Source organism: Protopterus annectens, chromosome 13.part0 (assembly GCF_019279795.1).
Source record: "Protopterus annectens isolate FY-2018-M chromosome 13.part0, PAN1.0, whole genome shotgun sequence".
NCBI lineage: Eukaryota > Metazoa > Chordata > Ceratodontiformes > Protopteridae > Protopterus > Protopterus annectens.
In genome coordinates, this window is record NC_056747.1 from 801796597 (window position 1) to 801813183 (window position 16587).

The 16587-nt window shown below is 44.2% G+C and overlaps 1 protein-coding gene across 1 annotated transcript in view; it reads left to right on the plus strand.

Annotated features, from left to right (window-relative positions):
• Positions 1 to 16587, plus strand: part of CLTC (clathrin heavy chain) — a 2794584-nt gene that overhangs the window by 2649305 nt on the left and 128692 nt on the right. Inside the window, exon 37 of the mRNA XM_044054892.1 lies at positions 16280 to 16355. Within this exon, the coding sequence (XP_043910827.1) occupies positions 16280 to 16355 (76 nt within the window). The remainder of the gene's footprint in view (positions 1 to 16279; positions 16356 to 16587) is intronic.

The window sequence follows — 16587 nt, forward strand, 5'->3', positions numbered from 1 at the left end:
TTAATTTTAGTTAAATTACCTCCCCCCATGTGTGTGAAGGCTTGTCTGTCTTTGGGCCTAGTGTAATTTTATCCCTAGTCATGTCTGAGGCCCCTAAAGCCTTCTTTTCTAAATGCACTGAGTGTGGCCATAAGCTGTCCCCAGCAGGTGGCCACACTCTGTGTGTTATCTGCCTTGGGGTTGACCACCTCTCCTCAGACTGCACCATTTGTGCAGCCTTCAACCCCAGGGCTTTGAGGGACAGGAGGTCGAAGTTGATTCTGGTGGGACTCTTGCCCCCGGATTCAACTTCTTCGTCCTCTCCCTCCATGGCACCTGCCGCGGCAGTGCCACCTTCCATCCCTGCTCCCCTGGCCAGGACTCACCCTCCCACCTCAGGCCAGGAGGAGAGGGAAGCTAGGAGGGAGAGGAGAAAAGAGAAGCACCACAAGCGACGGGCCGAGTCTTCCTCCTCGGCCCCGCCGGCCAAGCAAGCAGCTTCTCCCAGGGCCTCTGGGCCTTCCCCTTCTCGGCTCCATTCACCCCGTTTTTTGCCAGAGGAGGAGACCCAGCCGCCTTCGAGGTCATCGAGGCAGGACTCCTGGCCCACCTCGGCCTCCTCTAGGTCAACCCGGAGCTTGTCTGATGCAGACATGGACCGGATGATGCGTAGGTTCCTCCAGGCCCAGCTGCAGATGGGGAGTGCTCCTGCCTCCCTCCCCCCTCCTCCAGGGGGGAGCTCGACCCCCTTATTTGCCCCGATTGCTCCTTCTCCGTCCCACGTCCGGGGTTCGGAGCCTTCGGAGCCAGGTAGCATGGGAACCGGGGGAGTGTAGGCGGTGATAGTACCTCGTACTTTGGAGCCGACGGCACCCTCGAGTTTGTCAGGTCCGTTTTCGGATCCGAGCTCTCGGAGCCGAGAGCTGAGCTTCGGATCCGCAGGTGTCAGTGTGTTTTCGGCTCCGTCTCTGTCAGAGTATACTGGCCCTTCGGATCCGATTGCTTCGGCGCCAGCTCCGATCCACACATCGGATCCAAGGGGACTGCTCTCGGATCCCAGAGAGAGCAGTTCTCCTTTGGCGTTCGATGTCATGAAGAGGGTATTGTCGAGGGATTCGAGGCCCCAGGCTCCTGCTATGGTTCCACTCTGCACTCCCTCTCACCCGGCCCCAGGGACAGCCTGCACCTACGTCCCAGATAGTTCCCTTGGAGGAACAGGATGTGGTTGGTGAGGGCTCTTCGGACAGCCCCCCCCAAGGAGGTTCCTCACAAACGTAAGTGCAAGAGGAGGCACTTGGACTCACCTGAGTCCTTGACAGAAGACACAGACTTAGAGGAAGGGGAAGCTTCCCCAAGGTCACCTCCCGAAGATGTCTCCTACGGAGACTTCATGGACATGCTTTGAATTAGGGGGTGGTCAGCCCAAAAACCTTCCTCTGAGTCTGTATTTCTGGAGGCGTTAGACGCAGACCCATCTACCTCTTGGGTGTCCCCTCCCGCCGATCCCCTGGTAGACCTGATTACTACCAGGGCATGGAAGGAGCCGGACACTGTGGAGCCCATTCCAAAGAGACCAGATAAAATTCTCAGCCCCCCTTCTGATAGGACGTGTTGGAGCAAGGATGCTCCTGTAGATGCCATGTTGGTGGCAGCCGCCACCAGAAAGGAACTAGCCCAGGAGAATTCCTCGATCCATCCTCCAGACAAGGAGTCTCGGACGATGGACCGCCTGGGGAAGTTGATGTTCGCTTCAGCCACCTTCTCTGTAAGGTCGCTGAATTATATGGCACACGTGATACGACTCCAGCGGGATCTCATCAAAGAATACGCCGGGTCGCCCCCAGAGTCCATGTCGGCCGAGGATAAGAAAGTATTCTCAACCCAAATGGCCACACTCAAATCCATTGTGAACACCTTTATGCGGCTCCTCTCCCATGCTATGGAAGGAGCCGCTAGAGCTAGCGGAGCGGGCATTGTCTTAAGACGGCATGCTTGGCTCTGCCATTGCGATTTTGCGGAACCCTTCAAGGCGTCCTTCGCTAATGCCCCATTTGACGGTTCTTTGCTATTTGGCAAGACCGTACGTGACACGCTGGTCCAGAGCGAGAAAGACAGGAAGATGTTTGCCGTCAGAGTCCGCTTCCCTGCTCCCCAGAGGTCCTTCTCTAGGAACCAAAAGGGACAGAAGAAGATGTGGTTCTGGAAGTCTCAACAGTCCTGTTTCGCTCCAGACCCCTCGTCCTTCAGAGGCAGAGGAGGACAGGGTGTACGCCGGCCCAGAGGCAGAGGGGAACTGAAATATTTCGGGTCGAGAGAACACTTTTCTGATTGGCTCGCGCAGCAACCCTGAAGGGTTTCCCGACTGCTCCACTCTGGAGGCAGTCAGGGGGCATTTCTCGAGGCACCTAGCAGTTTGGGAGTCCATTACAACAGATTGCTGGGTGCTTCGAATTATATCCAGAGGTTACAAGATCCCCTTTCTCAATCTCCCTCCCAAACCCCAGAGCCTCCCCGATGTTCCACCCAATCAAAGGGAGGCAGCAGCTGCAGAAATACTCCAGCTGCTAGAACAAAGAGCAATCCAGCATGCCCCCCGAGACCAGTCCAGATCAGGCTTTTACTCCAGGTTCTTCTTTGTGCCAAAAAAGACGGGGGACTTAAGACCCATCCTCGACCTGTCCTTTCTAAACCTGTCAGTGGCCAAAGAAAAGTTCCGGATGGTCACCATTCAATCCATTCTCCCACTCCTGCAGGAGAACAACTGGATGTGCTCTGTAGACCTCAAGGTTGTCCTTCAAGGATGCAACTGCAGTCCTGACATATGGGTTGTCCTGCCTCAGGCAGCCCTTCGGTCGGCCGGATTCCAAAGTCTGGGTCCGGCGTTGGCTGATGTCGCCCTTTCCCCGACGTCAGAGAGCCTGGGGTATAAAAACGTCAGCTGACGCCATCATCTTCAGTCTTTCTTGCCGCGTGGCGCCCGAAGCAGAAGCAGTTCACAAGTGCCGGTCGACCAGCTCCTGTGTTTTCAGCTACTGAAGTCTTCAAAAAAGCTAAGTACCCCGTTGGGGACCTTTTCTTGCCTCAGCCGATGTCAGATAAAAGTGAAAAAGTTAATAATTGTTTAACTTGTGGGAAACAAATACCTCATAAGGATTTCCACTCTTACTGCTTACCCTGCCTAGGCCCAGAACACAACGTCTCGGCCTGTGCAGCTTGTGCCTCTTTCAATAAACGCACTCTTAGGCGTCGGTCAGAGTTTGCACAGGATTTTTTTGGGGAAGATTTCTGTTATATCATGCCGTCGGAGCTTCCGACAGCACATTTACCTAAAAAACGGAAGGATAAGGACCGACACCCGCGGTCTCGGCTGACACCACGCTTAGGCCTACCGCGAGTGTCTCGGTCTCTTCTGAGCCGGTTTCGCAACCGCTACAGACCGACGACACCGCTCCACCAGTTACTTCGGTACCGGAGGCAAGCTCGGTGCCGGTTTCTGTGCTCCCCTCTGAGACCATAGCCCAGGATATTTCTGACACCATTTTAGTGGATAAGACTACTCCAGCACGTGGGGCTGACAGGCCTCCAGTGTCTATGTCCATTAAGGCCTACACACGTGCTAAGGCTGCCAAACAGGCTAAATCTCTCCCTCCAAGATCTGTTTCTCTGGGATCCACTTCTGGTTCTCAAATTTTAAGTTTAGCTGAGGACCTTATTTCTTTAATTAGGGGTTCACAGCCTCATCCAGATAGAGGCTCTCAGCCGCCTTCTGACAAGAGGCCTAGGGTTGAGCAGGTAGACTCCCAGTCCTCCGATGAGGCCTCAGGTGATTCTGCACATTCAGACTACCAGGAGGAGGCCTTCCCGGCCTACGAGGATTCTGATGTGGAGGAATCTATTCCCTCTGCTTCTCCTCCTGAGGAGTTTTCCTTTGGGAAAACGCTTCATTCCATGAGGGAACACTTCAAATGGCAAGGCCAAGAATACTCAGATTCTAGGAAAAGGTTAAGGGAATTTTTAAAGCTACCTCAGCATAGACCCTTAGCTATTCCTCCAGTTTTAAATGTTTTAGATGATGTGTACTTAGAATCTAGTGTTTCCTCTGACTCCCTCCCCCCTGCTCCTGTCAAGCCAGACAGGTACTACAGGGTCCCAGACACACATCAATTTCTGTACAAGGGCCATACTGCTGACCCTGAAACTATTTCTCAGGGGCCTAAAGGGGTTTCCTCCACTATTGCTAAGAACCCACTCCCTTCGGAAAGAGATTCTAGGGCTTTAGAAAGGTGGGGCAAGAAAGTATATACATCTTCCACCCTTTCTATGCAAGCATTAAATTGTCAATTTCATATGATTCAGTATCAGGAATACATGTTGGATGACTTGCAAAAGAAACTGGCTTCTCCTGAACCATTAGATAGAAAGGGGTTACAGGAATTGGTTCATAATACTAAGCAGGTTAGCAGCCATTTCCTTCAGTGTGGATATGATGCATTGGAAGCTTCATGTAGAGCAGCAATGACAGGTGCGGTCATGCAGACATGCTTGGTTAAAGGAACAAACATTGCCAGACCATGTGAAAATTAAGCTTTTGGAGGCACCACTAGAGAAACATAAGCTATTTGGTGCTACTGCACAAGAGGTTTTAAAGAAAATAGAGGAAAAGGCAAAATCAGTGCAAACAGTCAAAGATTTCCTCCAGGTACAGCCTCCAAGATTCAGCAGGAATTGGCCTTCTAAACATTGGTCCTTTCCTGACACAGACAAATTTCAAAGAGGCAAAACAGACGTGGCAGAGGTAGAGGGCAAACTCGAGGCTCCTACAGAGGACGTCAATGGCAGCCTCCGAACCAGAGAGGTGGGGCAGGGCCTTCCACTGCTCCGCCAGGACAATCTCAATGACTTGACTTTGACTCCGCCATCCAGGGCTCAATTAGAAGCACCTTTGGGCGGAAAATTATCTTTATTCTCAAAAAATTGGCACAATATTACAAAGGACAAATGGATACTGGAGATAATAGACAAAGGATACAGATTCCATTTTCATACACTGCCAACAAGACATGGCAGGCCAAACCTGCCACCAAATCAAAGGGCAGAGGCACTCAAACAAATAACAAACCTACTTCAAATAAGAGCAATAGAAAAGGTTCCTTCTGCAGAACAAGGCCAAGGATTTTATTCAAGACTGTTCCTTGTTCCAAGAAAAGAAAACCAATGGAGCCCCATTCTGGACTTGTCCGCACTGAATACTTACCTTATTGTGCCAAAATTCAAAATGCTGACTTTACAGCAACTCCTTCCCATGCTGGGCAAGGGGTCTTGGCTGGTAACTCTGGACCTCAAAGAGGCATACCTGCATGTCCCAATCAGACAAAGTTGCAGAAGATACCTCAGATTTCTTGCAGGCTCAGAGCATTATCAATTCTCAGCATTGCCCTTTGGCTTATCTACTGCACCCAGAGTGTTCACGAAATGCCTGGCATCAGTAATTGCACATTGCAGACTTCAGGGGATACAAATATACCCTTACCTGGACGACTGCCTTATACAAGCGGACAGCCAACAAGCCTTGTTAAAAAACTTGGACTATGTCATTCACCTACTGCAGGCCTTGGGATACACAGTCAATATTCAGAAATCAAGTTTCGTACCATCCCAACAAATACCTTTCCTGGGTGCCACACTGGACACAAACACCCAGATGGCGTTTCTGACAAAAGAAAAACAAAAACAATTACCAGAATACTTCAGAAGATTGGCAACACACACCCAGATGACTGCAAGGAAAATCCTGCAGGCCCTGGGTTTCATGGCATCTTGCATTCTTCTGATTCCACATGCAAGGCTGCATATGAGGAAACTACAATGGTACCTAAAAAGTCTATGGTCTCAGCACAGCCACAGCCTGGAAACATTGATCCCACTCATTCCATGCCTTCAAAAGAAATTTCTGTGGTGAGCTCAAGCAAGCCAGATAAACAAAGGTCTGCCTTTCAGCAAGCCTCATACAAGTCAAACCATAACAACAGACGCCTCAGACCATGGATGGGGCGCATATGGAGGGCAGATGCATTCAAGGACAATGGACACAAAAAGAAAAGCACCTGCATATCAACCAAAAGAAATGCTGGCAGTGATACATGAAATCAAGCCCTTCGAAAGGTTCATGCATCAGGGCCATCTACTAATAAAGACAGACAATACCACAGTTATGTGGTACATAAACAAGCAAGGAGGTACCCATTCCTACCCTCTTTGCAGACTGGCAATGAATCTCTGAGATATTTCCCTACAATTGAAAATAGAGCTACAATCCCAGTTTGTACCAGGGAAGGACAATGTTCTGGCGGACAGCCTAAGCAGAAACATCATGGATCCAGATGAATGGATGTTGCATCCAGACATTTTCTTACAAATAGCTCAAGCATGGGGAAGGCCGGATATAGATCTTTTTGCCTCCCACTTCAATCACCATCTGAAAATGTTTTGCACAAGGACATACCATCCTCGAGCATGGAAGGTGGACACTCTCTCCTTCAGTTGGAAATCTCTAACACTATATGCCTTCCCACCTCTTCCTTTGATGACCAAGGTGTTACTAAAGATCAAGACAGAGCAACTGAAAGTCATACTGATAGCTCCAGACTGGCCAAGACAACACTGGTACCCACTGCTACGGAGCTTGACACACACCAGTCCGTGGCTCCTTCCTCAATGGCCACTTCTTCTGACACAGCACAATTACAGGACACTACACCCCAGCTTGAAAACATTGAAGCTGACAGCTTGGAAGATTCCATGACTATTACTCAGGATACACTTTCCAAAAGGGTAAAAGATATCATCCTGGAGGCTCGCAGACCTTCCACTAGAAAAACATACTCAGCAAAATGGAAGAGATTTCTTATCTGGAACAGCAAAAAGGGTCAAGACCCATCAGTGATGAGCATTCCACAGATCCTGGAATACTTGGCTGAAATGCTCCACAATGGCCTTTCATATTCTTCCATAAAAATACATGCTTCAGCAATATCTGCCAAATATAACACTGATCCGCCTGTATTTTCTCACCCATTGCTAAGACAGTTTCTAAGAGGTATAAAGAACATCAACCCTCCAAGGAAACCACCAGTGCTTGCATGGGACTTCAACTTCATGCTGGAAAAATTAACTCTTCCTCCCTTTGAACCAGCAGCATCTTCAGAGTTGCAATTTCTGTCTTGGAAGACAGCCTTCCTTCTGGCAGTAAACCTCAGCAAGAAGAGTCTCTGAGCTACAGGCCCTTATGGCAATAAAACCATTTCTCATTTTTCACCAGGACAGAGTTTCTTTGAGAACCAATCCGTCATTCATGCCAACGGTGGTATCCAGGGTGTCCCTGAATCAAGCTATTCACCTGCCTACCTTCTTTCCCAATCCTCAGAATAAAGGAGAGAGACTTCTGCACACCTTGGACATACACAGACAGTTGCGCTACTACTTGGACAGAACAAAGTCTTTCAGAAAATATGACCAGCTTTTTGTAGCTTTCGCTGCTGGATTGCAGGGAAAAACAATTTCCAAACAGACAATTTCTAAATGGATTGGAAATTGCATTCAATTCTGCTACTCTTTTCATGGAAAAACTGTGCCAGCTGACATCAGGCCACATTCCACCAGAGCTACAGCCACCTCCACAGCCTTTTTAAGAGGAGTGGCAACAAAGGACATTTTAGAAGCTGCTACATGGAGCTCCTTGCATACATTTTCCAAACATTACAACCTGCCTTTATACTCCAGGTCCAGAGCAGGGTTTGCCTCTGCAGTCCTGCAGGGCATTTTAGCTACACCATCTTTGTCTTAGTGCCTACCACCCCCAGGTTGGCTATGGTATTCAACCCATATGTCAGGACTGCAGTTGCATCCTTGAAGGACATAGTACAGTTTTATACCTACCATAAATGTAGATGTCCAATAGGTATGCAACTGCAGTCAGGTTTTCCCTCCCACCTACCCCTCTGTGGTATACTTTTGGGTTTCTACCCCTCATTTTAGCTACCTGGGGTAATCTTTTATGGTGTATTTGTTTTTATGCTGTTGTACTTGTCTGGAATTGTTCTCTATTTTTCAAAATTTAGCCTTCCTTAGAGGGCACCTGGCATCTGGGGCAAGAAACACTGAAGAAGATGGCGTCGGCTGACGTTTTTATACCCCAGGCGCTCTGACGTCGGGGAAAGGGCGACATCAGCCGACGCCGGACCCAGACTTTGGAATCCGGCCGACCAAAGGGCTGCCTGAGGCAGGACAACCCATATGTCAGGACTGCAGTTGCATACCTATCGGACATCTATATTTATGGTAGGTACAAAACTGTACTTTTCTCATTTTCAGCATATGTAGTTTTTGTTCGTAGGAAAGAGACCTTAACTAGGTGTAAAGAAGGGAAAAACTTGTCTGCCGTAGGAGTCAGTTTTTCCATTCCCACTAGACCTTATCCCAAAGGTCAGAGAGGTGGAAAAATATGGTTCCACAAGTCCCTAAAAGGTTTTTCCGACACTTGTGTTGACACTTCTCACAGGGGCAGAGGGAGAAGTGGCAGTGGAAGACACCAACCTCGCAGCAGAGGAGATCCTGCAGTATCAGGGCGACAGATACCTTCTCTGGTAGGTCATTCCAGTGTTCCTGAAAGGGAAGCCCGCCTGTCCATCTCTGGATCAGTCGGGGGACGCTTGTCACTGTACTGAAACGCCTGGGTAGAAATCAGTCAAGAGAAATGGGTACAAACAATAATATCCACAGGCTATTCCATACCCTTTTCCACCACCCCTCCCATAAATCAGTCCTTTCCAGATATCCCACCTGCTCAGTTACACTGCGTAACATCAGAAATACACAAATTGCTGGAAAAAGAGTCATCCAAAATGTCCCCGCAGACCAGATTGAATCTGGAACTTTCTCAAGGTGGTTCTTAGTTCCGAAAAAGACAGAGGACTGGAGACCCATTTTGGATCTCAGCAGATTGAACAGATCTGTAAAAAAAAAAAAAAAATCAAAGTTCCGGATGGTGACACTGCAGTCTATATTCCCTTTCTAGAGAAAGAAGATTGGATGTGCTTGAGTAGATCGCCAGGATGCATACTACCACATAAAAATGGACAGGTGATCCAGGAGATACTTATGTTTTCGTCTGGGAGCCAGTCATTACCAATTTCAAGCCCTGCCCTGTGGTCTCACTCCAGCCCCCCAGAGTGTTCACCAAATGCATGTCAGTGGTTATGGCTCACTTGAGACGTCTAGGATTCCGCGTGTTTCCATACCTAGATAATTGGCTCCTAACTGCCAACACCAAGCATCTACTTCTGCAAGCAAGGGATGAAACCATACTTTGCTCAAGATTAGGCATTACAATAAATTAAAAAAAATCTGCCTTGTTGCCCTCACAGCATATTACCTTTCTAGGCGCAGAGCTAAATTCAAAAGAGATGGTGGCAAAACTTACAGTAGAAAGAATTCCAATCTCTACACCGTCAAATCAAGAGCTTGATATCGAGACGAAAGGTTCCGGTGAGATTCGTGTTACAGGTTCTGGGCACCATGGCAGCACATGAATGTCCTCCAATGGTTACTCTTTGCCCAGTGGTCCCATGCAAGGTCTACCACTGTCACACCAGATAATTACGGATGCATGCAAGAAGGATCTTCTTTGGTGGATTCAAACAAACCAGTTATTCTTGGGCCGCCCATTTGTATTCCCACAACCAACAGCTGCACTAACCACGCACGCTTCCCAGATTGGGTAGGGGGGTATTATCTGGGAAAAGACTGTCTCAAGGTTTATGGCAAGAGCACGAGAACCACCTGCATATCAATGTCCTAGAGATGAGAGCGGTGCTCAGTTCGTTGCGAGCATTTTAGGACTCTCTCCTGATAACAACAGTTGCGATTCAAACAGATAGCATGTCAGTAGTGTGGTACATAAACAGGGAGGAACCAAATTATACCCCCTATGTCGAGAGGCGCAATGGGTATGGCAATGGGCTGTCTCTTCTCAACATTTTCTGATAGCAATGCACATCCCGGGAAAATCCAACGTGATAGCGGACAAACTAAGCAGAGTGATTCTTTTCCCTCACAAGTGATCCCTGAAACAAGAAGTTGCAGAAGAGATCTTCCTAAAATGGGGCCAGCCTTGCTGCAATCTTTTCGCCACATCCATGAATGCCAAATGCAGCAGCTACTTTGCCCTCATTCCCCCTCCGGGGAAGTCACAGAGGGATGCACTTGTACATGATTGGCCTCCAGGACTTCTTTATGCCTTCCCACCATTCCCTTTGATACCCAAAGTACTTCAGAAAGCCAATACGTTGAGAAGTACCATGATATTCATTGCACCATACTGGACTCGTCAAATTTGGTTCCCCTTTCTCCATGCCCATATTCTGGAGAAACCATGGATTCTGGACCCAGTTCCAGACCTTCTGACCAACTCGGGAGCATTCCATCCATCAATCCAGACCCTAAAATTGACAGCTTGGCTGCTCCAATTCCATACACAGCCAGGTGTTATGATTTTTCCCCTGCTGTCAAAAATATCTTGATTTCCTCACACAAACCATCTACCAGGAAACTGTATTCCAGTAAATGGAAAAGATTTTCATATTGGGCGGCTAAGCACAATATAGATCCCTTTATAGATCCTATTGCAGCAATTCTAGATTTTCTCTCCAGTCTCTCTAAAGAAGGTGCAACAGCTGCTTCCATCAGGGTACAACTTGCAGCCATATCTAATTTTCACACAAGGGAGATGGGGATGTCCATCATGTCCCACAAACTATGCAAAGCCTTTTTGAAAGGTACCTTTCTACTAAGACCCCCAGTCAGAGGACCACCAGTTCCTTGGGACTTGAAATTTGTTCTAACTATCTTGATCCTACCACCCTTTGAACCTGCATTATCTTGTGATATAAAATGTTTATCTTGGAAAACCTTTTTCGTAGTAGCCATTACCTCTGCCTGAACGGGTCTTGGAACGCCAAACTCTCTCTGTACACCCTCCTTATGTGGTGTTCCACAAAAACAGAGTATCCTTAAGAACAAATCCCTCCTTTTTACCAAAGATCTGTTCGGAAAACAACTCGATTCAATCTATTGAATTGCCAGTGTTTTTCCCAACTATAGCAACAAGGCAGAATATAGTTTACTTCAATTAGATATTCATAGACAATTACACTTTTATTTGAACAGGACAAAAGAACTTCAGGAAATCAGATCAGATTTTTGTTTCCTTTTCTGACACAAAAAAGGGATTGCCTGTTTCCAAAGTAACTCTGTCAAAATGGCTTACAGATTGCATTTCCTTTTCATACAGTAATAATAACAGACAATTACTGAGAAAAATAAGAGGCCATTCCACAAGGGCTGTTGAAACGTCCTCCGCCTTTCAAGCCAAGCTTCCTGTGGATTCCATTTGTGCAGCTGCCACATAGGTGAGACCTCATACCTTTATTACTCATTACAAAGTAGTATGGCCTCCCGGAACAGGTCTTCCTTTGGGTCCACTCTTCTGGAGTCATCAGTCAAGTACCCCTGTGATTGACTTTCAAATATCTAATAACACTACAGACATGTACCACTCCAATCTTTTAACCTCAATCAGGCTACCAGCCAGTAAAATGCCCCTGCTTCCATCATCCACACAACCAAACCCACTTAACAGAGTAACCAGCAAGGGGTGTATCTATTATTATTATTATTATTATTATTATTATTGTCAATAGTTTACTTCTGGAAAACCATCAATTTAAAAAAAAAAACTACATTTTTAGTCCGGCGCATATTCCCTTTAATAACTTCAGTACTTGAGGCAATGTGGCATAAATGGCATAAAATATACTTCACACTCACTTTTTCGCATCCATCTTTCATACATCACAGAGCTAAACAGTGACACACAACAGTGCTTCTCTGCTCAGAGTGGTCAATGGGATTTTTTCATTATTGTACTACCTAAAGGACCATGTTTATCAATATCTAAATTCAGTCTGATCAGTGCCTGGTCATCTCTTCTTCAAATAGAGCTGTAAGGCAGTGATTTGTAGTGCAAGCTTTATACAGTTTGACGATGAGTAATAATTACCCTGAGAATTTTGAACTTCTGTTGTTTGCAAAATTTCCATGGTCTGTCCCTAAATATTATGCTCGTAAATTGCATCCATCCCTTCATCTGCATATCAAATTATTAAAATGATGACTTGTAACATTTGAGATGGATACGTAAAAGGTAAAGCAGCTCTTAAATTTAAGACAGATACCAAAAACAGCTTACTTAAGCATAGTACATTTCAAGTATAACTAACATGCTCAGTAAATCTCATGATCACATTACATATTGTAGAATCACCTAACAGTAACTAAGTTGTGCTACTTTCTTCAGAGCGATAATATTATCAGGCAAAGTAAGCAGATTGATAGTAGCTGCTCGGTCATAAGGTGATTAGCAGCCTGAACATATCGATTTATAATCCTGTCTTTGTACTGCAGATTACCTGTTGCCTTTTCTCTTGAATTGAAATTTGTTCTACCTGATCAGTATTCTAGTGAGGACAATACACCATAAAAAGGCTTTATAGCATAATATTTTGTAATTACAGTCCACTGTGGGAGTAATAGAAACAATCTGTCGACAGTGTCCAAGATATCTGGTCTACACCTTCCTTTGTTTGAGTAATCCCTTGGCACACTAAAGCTGATATTTTATAATTTAAAGCCATGGTTATATATAATGTAAGTCTTTAATTAGTAAGTATAAAGCTAGCAAATGCCCTTATTCTAAAATTCCTCTTTATAGGAAGTAAGAGTTATTCCCTGTTTAGCTTAGTATTCATTTAACATACAAAGGCTTGTTTGATAGCTGATGATTGTTAAGGCTGCTGTATCTTGATGGAAATATGTTCATATTTCTACCACCTAGCCTTGGATAAATGCCTTCAGAAGTATCATCCATTCTAATAATGTACAGCCTGTTTCCATAAAATTTAAAGTATGACCTTTCATTGCTGGGGCAGTATTACAACCTCTGTAGTTAAAACTTGTGAAGCATGAGAAAAGCCTCAATACTACTATTAGAGTTGCTGTAATTCAGTTTGATGTAATGAAGCATAATTCTTCCGTCTGTGGCAAAAGTAAATGAAATCGCCCTCTTCCTGTTTTACGAAACTCTAAAATTAATTAGCAGCCAGTTTAAAATTGATTGTTTTTACATACCCTGTGAGACATTTAAATTTGAAACTTGACCTGTATCTTCAGTGCATGGCGTGCAGTTTAGTTCTTCAGTTGTGTGCATCCCCTGGCAGCAGATGCCAACATACTCCACATACCTATTCAAATGAGTCTATAATCATACAGTACTGAGTAGTATCTAAACATATCCCGCACTCACTCAAATAATTTAAATTCAAGTAAAAATGTTCATGTTTTCGAACCATTGACCCTCTGCTGCATTGTACGTAAACGGTTTTCTTTTTCTGTTCAGCTTGTATATAGTTCATGGTGACGTTGCAATCTCTTGGATGAAAAGTCTTTATGTAACCCATTTTAACAGGCCCGTAATACACATTCGTAGGAAGCTAATTTCTGTAACTTAACTATTCACATCAGCATTCTTGAGTATTAGAGTACAGTAGGTAAAAACAAGTTCGCAACAACCCAAAAAGTCAGTCAACATTTGAATCCTTGCCCTTTGCTCTCCTTAATAGCCTCAGCAAATTGCAGCAGCTGTTGAAATATAGCCTGTGAGTTATGATGAAGTGATGTGAATATAGACTGATACTACAGCAGTACACTTCTCCAGCTGATGTAACTGCCACAGAACTTGTTCTTTTTCATATAGGGTCCCAGATTGTACCAAAATAACTTTGTGTCTCCCATTATTTGCTTTCATTTAAAGTCGGTGGTAAACTGCTTTCTCAAGACTCTGGAAAATCTTCTTGAATGCTTTTCACTATGCCAATTTTTAACAAAGCCGAGCAAATCCAGCTCCTGTTCGTCTACCATTGCACCAGCCAACCGCAACTTTTTCCTATAAGTTTAATTCTTCAAAGAAACCAACTGTTGCTCAACAGAATCCTTCTGCCCAGCAGTTATAGATTCTTACATTTCACAAGTCATCTGCTTAAGTGGTGGTGTGGTGTGGTGACTTGATTATGCAAAAACATATTATCCTGTACTTTATTTCCAAAATTTGCACATATCCTATCAACATTTGCTTTAACACTCATTTCTTTAGCACTGAGTCATGTCAGATTCTTGGTATCTTTGCCACAAGTTTTCATGTTGGATTGCACTTGCTGTGTGTCTGCACTTAACAAGTCTATACATTATCTCTTCTACTAAGCTCCCATTTCAGAAGTACTTTCCATCCCTTCTGCAGTTATTCTGTAAATGACACTTTCATAATGTACTGTACGTCACATAACTTTTTCTCCTATGACGGAGTTTAAATTAATAAAAAAAAAAAAATGCTATTTTTGTTTAACCCTGATACATGGTATGACCAAGGGAGATGGCCAACGTTGAGTTCTGCAAGATTGACATTCACCATTCCTTTTAATATATTATCTGCTGTCCATGTTCTGGGAGGAAAACTAAGGTTCATCTTTGTATATACCCTGTGGTAGACTAGCAGTGTGTAATTCCAAACATTGTCATCTTCTTAACTCCTCTGAGATGCTTCATATTTGCACATAATTTATCTTTAGTGATGCTCAGCAGCAGGGTGTTTAGCCAGCACAAGTATGTGCATGTATGGCAAAACACTGATTCAGTAAGAAAGCTGACAATTGATTGTGAGAGATGAAACAGAAGTAGGGTAAAATAAGGAGAGGATCCTTTAAGCAAATCTATTGTGGTGTCCCAGAACATGTTCCTCTAGTGAGGAGCTTGTACCATTTTGCTTAACAATAAGGACTAAATCACTGAATGTGAAAATAATGGCTGCTTGTTAGAATTTAGGCACATATCAGGTTCTTAGCTTATGTTAAAAGCTGGTATTTTCTGTACCTAAACAGCTAGGTGTGATAATAGTTAATGGGGGAAGAGGGCTGATGAGAAAGCCTGAGGTAACAGTACATTTTTCACATCTGTTAAGACCGAGCTTTATTAAGTTAATTTTGAGAAGGACTACTCGTAACATTGCTGAAAATGTGCATGTTCTTGTAACGTGAACACCAAATTCATGCATGTTTCCTCATTGAGATGCTGTCAAAGTACTGCTGTTTATGTAAACATTATGTTAAGGAAGTTTTTGGCTTCATGTTTTCTTCTCTCCATTATGCATGTGTAATTTTTTTTTGAAAACCTTACTTTTGCACCTTTAACGGGTTTTAAGGTTAGAGTTTACTTCCTTGGTCTGCACAATCCAAAATCCAAAGATCAGGGTTGTGTAATTGTACAGACTGGCAGTGGCATTTGGTGTTAGTGTAGTCTGAGATCTGTATGTCTAGAAAATGCTTTGTTTGAATTGGTCTTTAATTCTGATATATATATATATATATATATATATATATATATATATATATATGTATCAAAGGATTCTTAGCTTTGTTTTTTTAGCACTTTGAGGTCATCTTGAGCATCCCATCCAGTGGATTGCTGAAGACTGCATATTGTCTTCAATCAGATCAGTGGTAAATATGCTTGTAATAAAATTAGTTGCATTGAACTAGTTTGTCATTATTAGCTTCTCTCTCTAAAGCAAAATATGATTTGACAGCATCTGTTTTTTGCCCACTTCCTTGCTATGTATATAAAAATGAGTCGTCGTAGTTGGCTTTGAAAGCAGTAAATGTTAGTTTGACACTTGTCACATGACCGATATTTGTTATGGTTATTTAGTAAACTTCTGCATGGGTTTGGTTCTCTGCATTGCTTTATTAAAAATCTGGCTAGATGGTGGGATCGCTGTTTGCCCTGTTATTGGCTTGGGAAACAGAAAAACCTTAAGTGACTGCCTACATTGCCTACCTTCGCTGACATTTAAGAAAACTCCATAAAGATTAGAGTGAAATCCCAGTTCCCTCCTGGTGCCTGGGTTTAATTATTGGAAGGCTGCTGTATGACATTTAACTGACAAGTTTATTCCACTTCCCATTCCCACTTGTCCCAAAATTTAATGTAATCATTCATTGGAAGGATCCCATTTCTCTAACCAGTTACTGTAATGTAGTACTTAAATTACTTGCAAGGCTTTTCCACATTTACTACCACTGTATGTGCTGTTTAGTTAGCATATGCTTTCTCATGTTTAAATTTTTTTCATCCACAGGTGGATAAACTTGATGCCTCTGAAACTCTGAGAAAAGAGGAGGAACAAGCCACAGAAACTCAGCCTATAGTTTATGGTAACCACCATCTGTTCTTTATTTTAAATTTTTATATCATTCATTTATCATCTGGTTTTGAATACTGATTAATATTATTCTATGCCCCTTTATTGTTAACTTTTAACAAGAGTTCATATTTTTTATTGTAACTTCAGCCAAAAAGGACTTTATGTGGCTCAAGGTTAGCTCACATGTTCCCACTTTTTTAAGGTTTGGGATCTGTTCTCTTAATAATTGTAAGCAGACGATT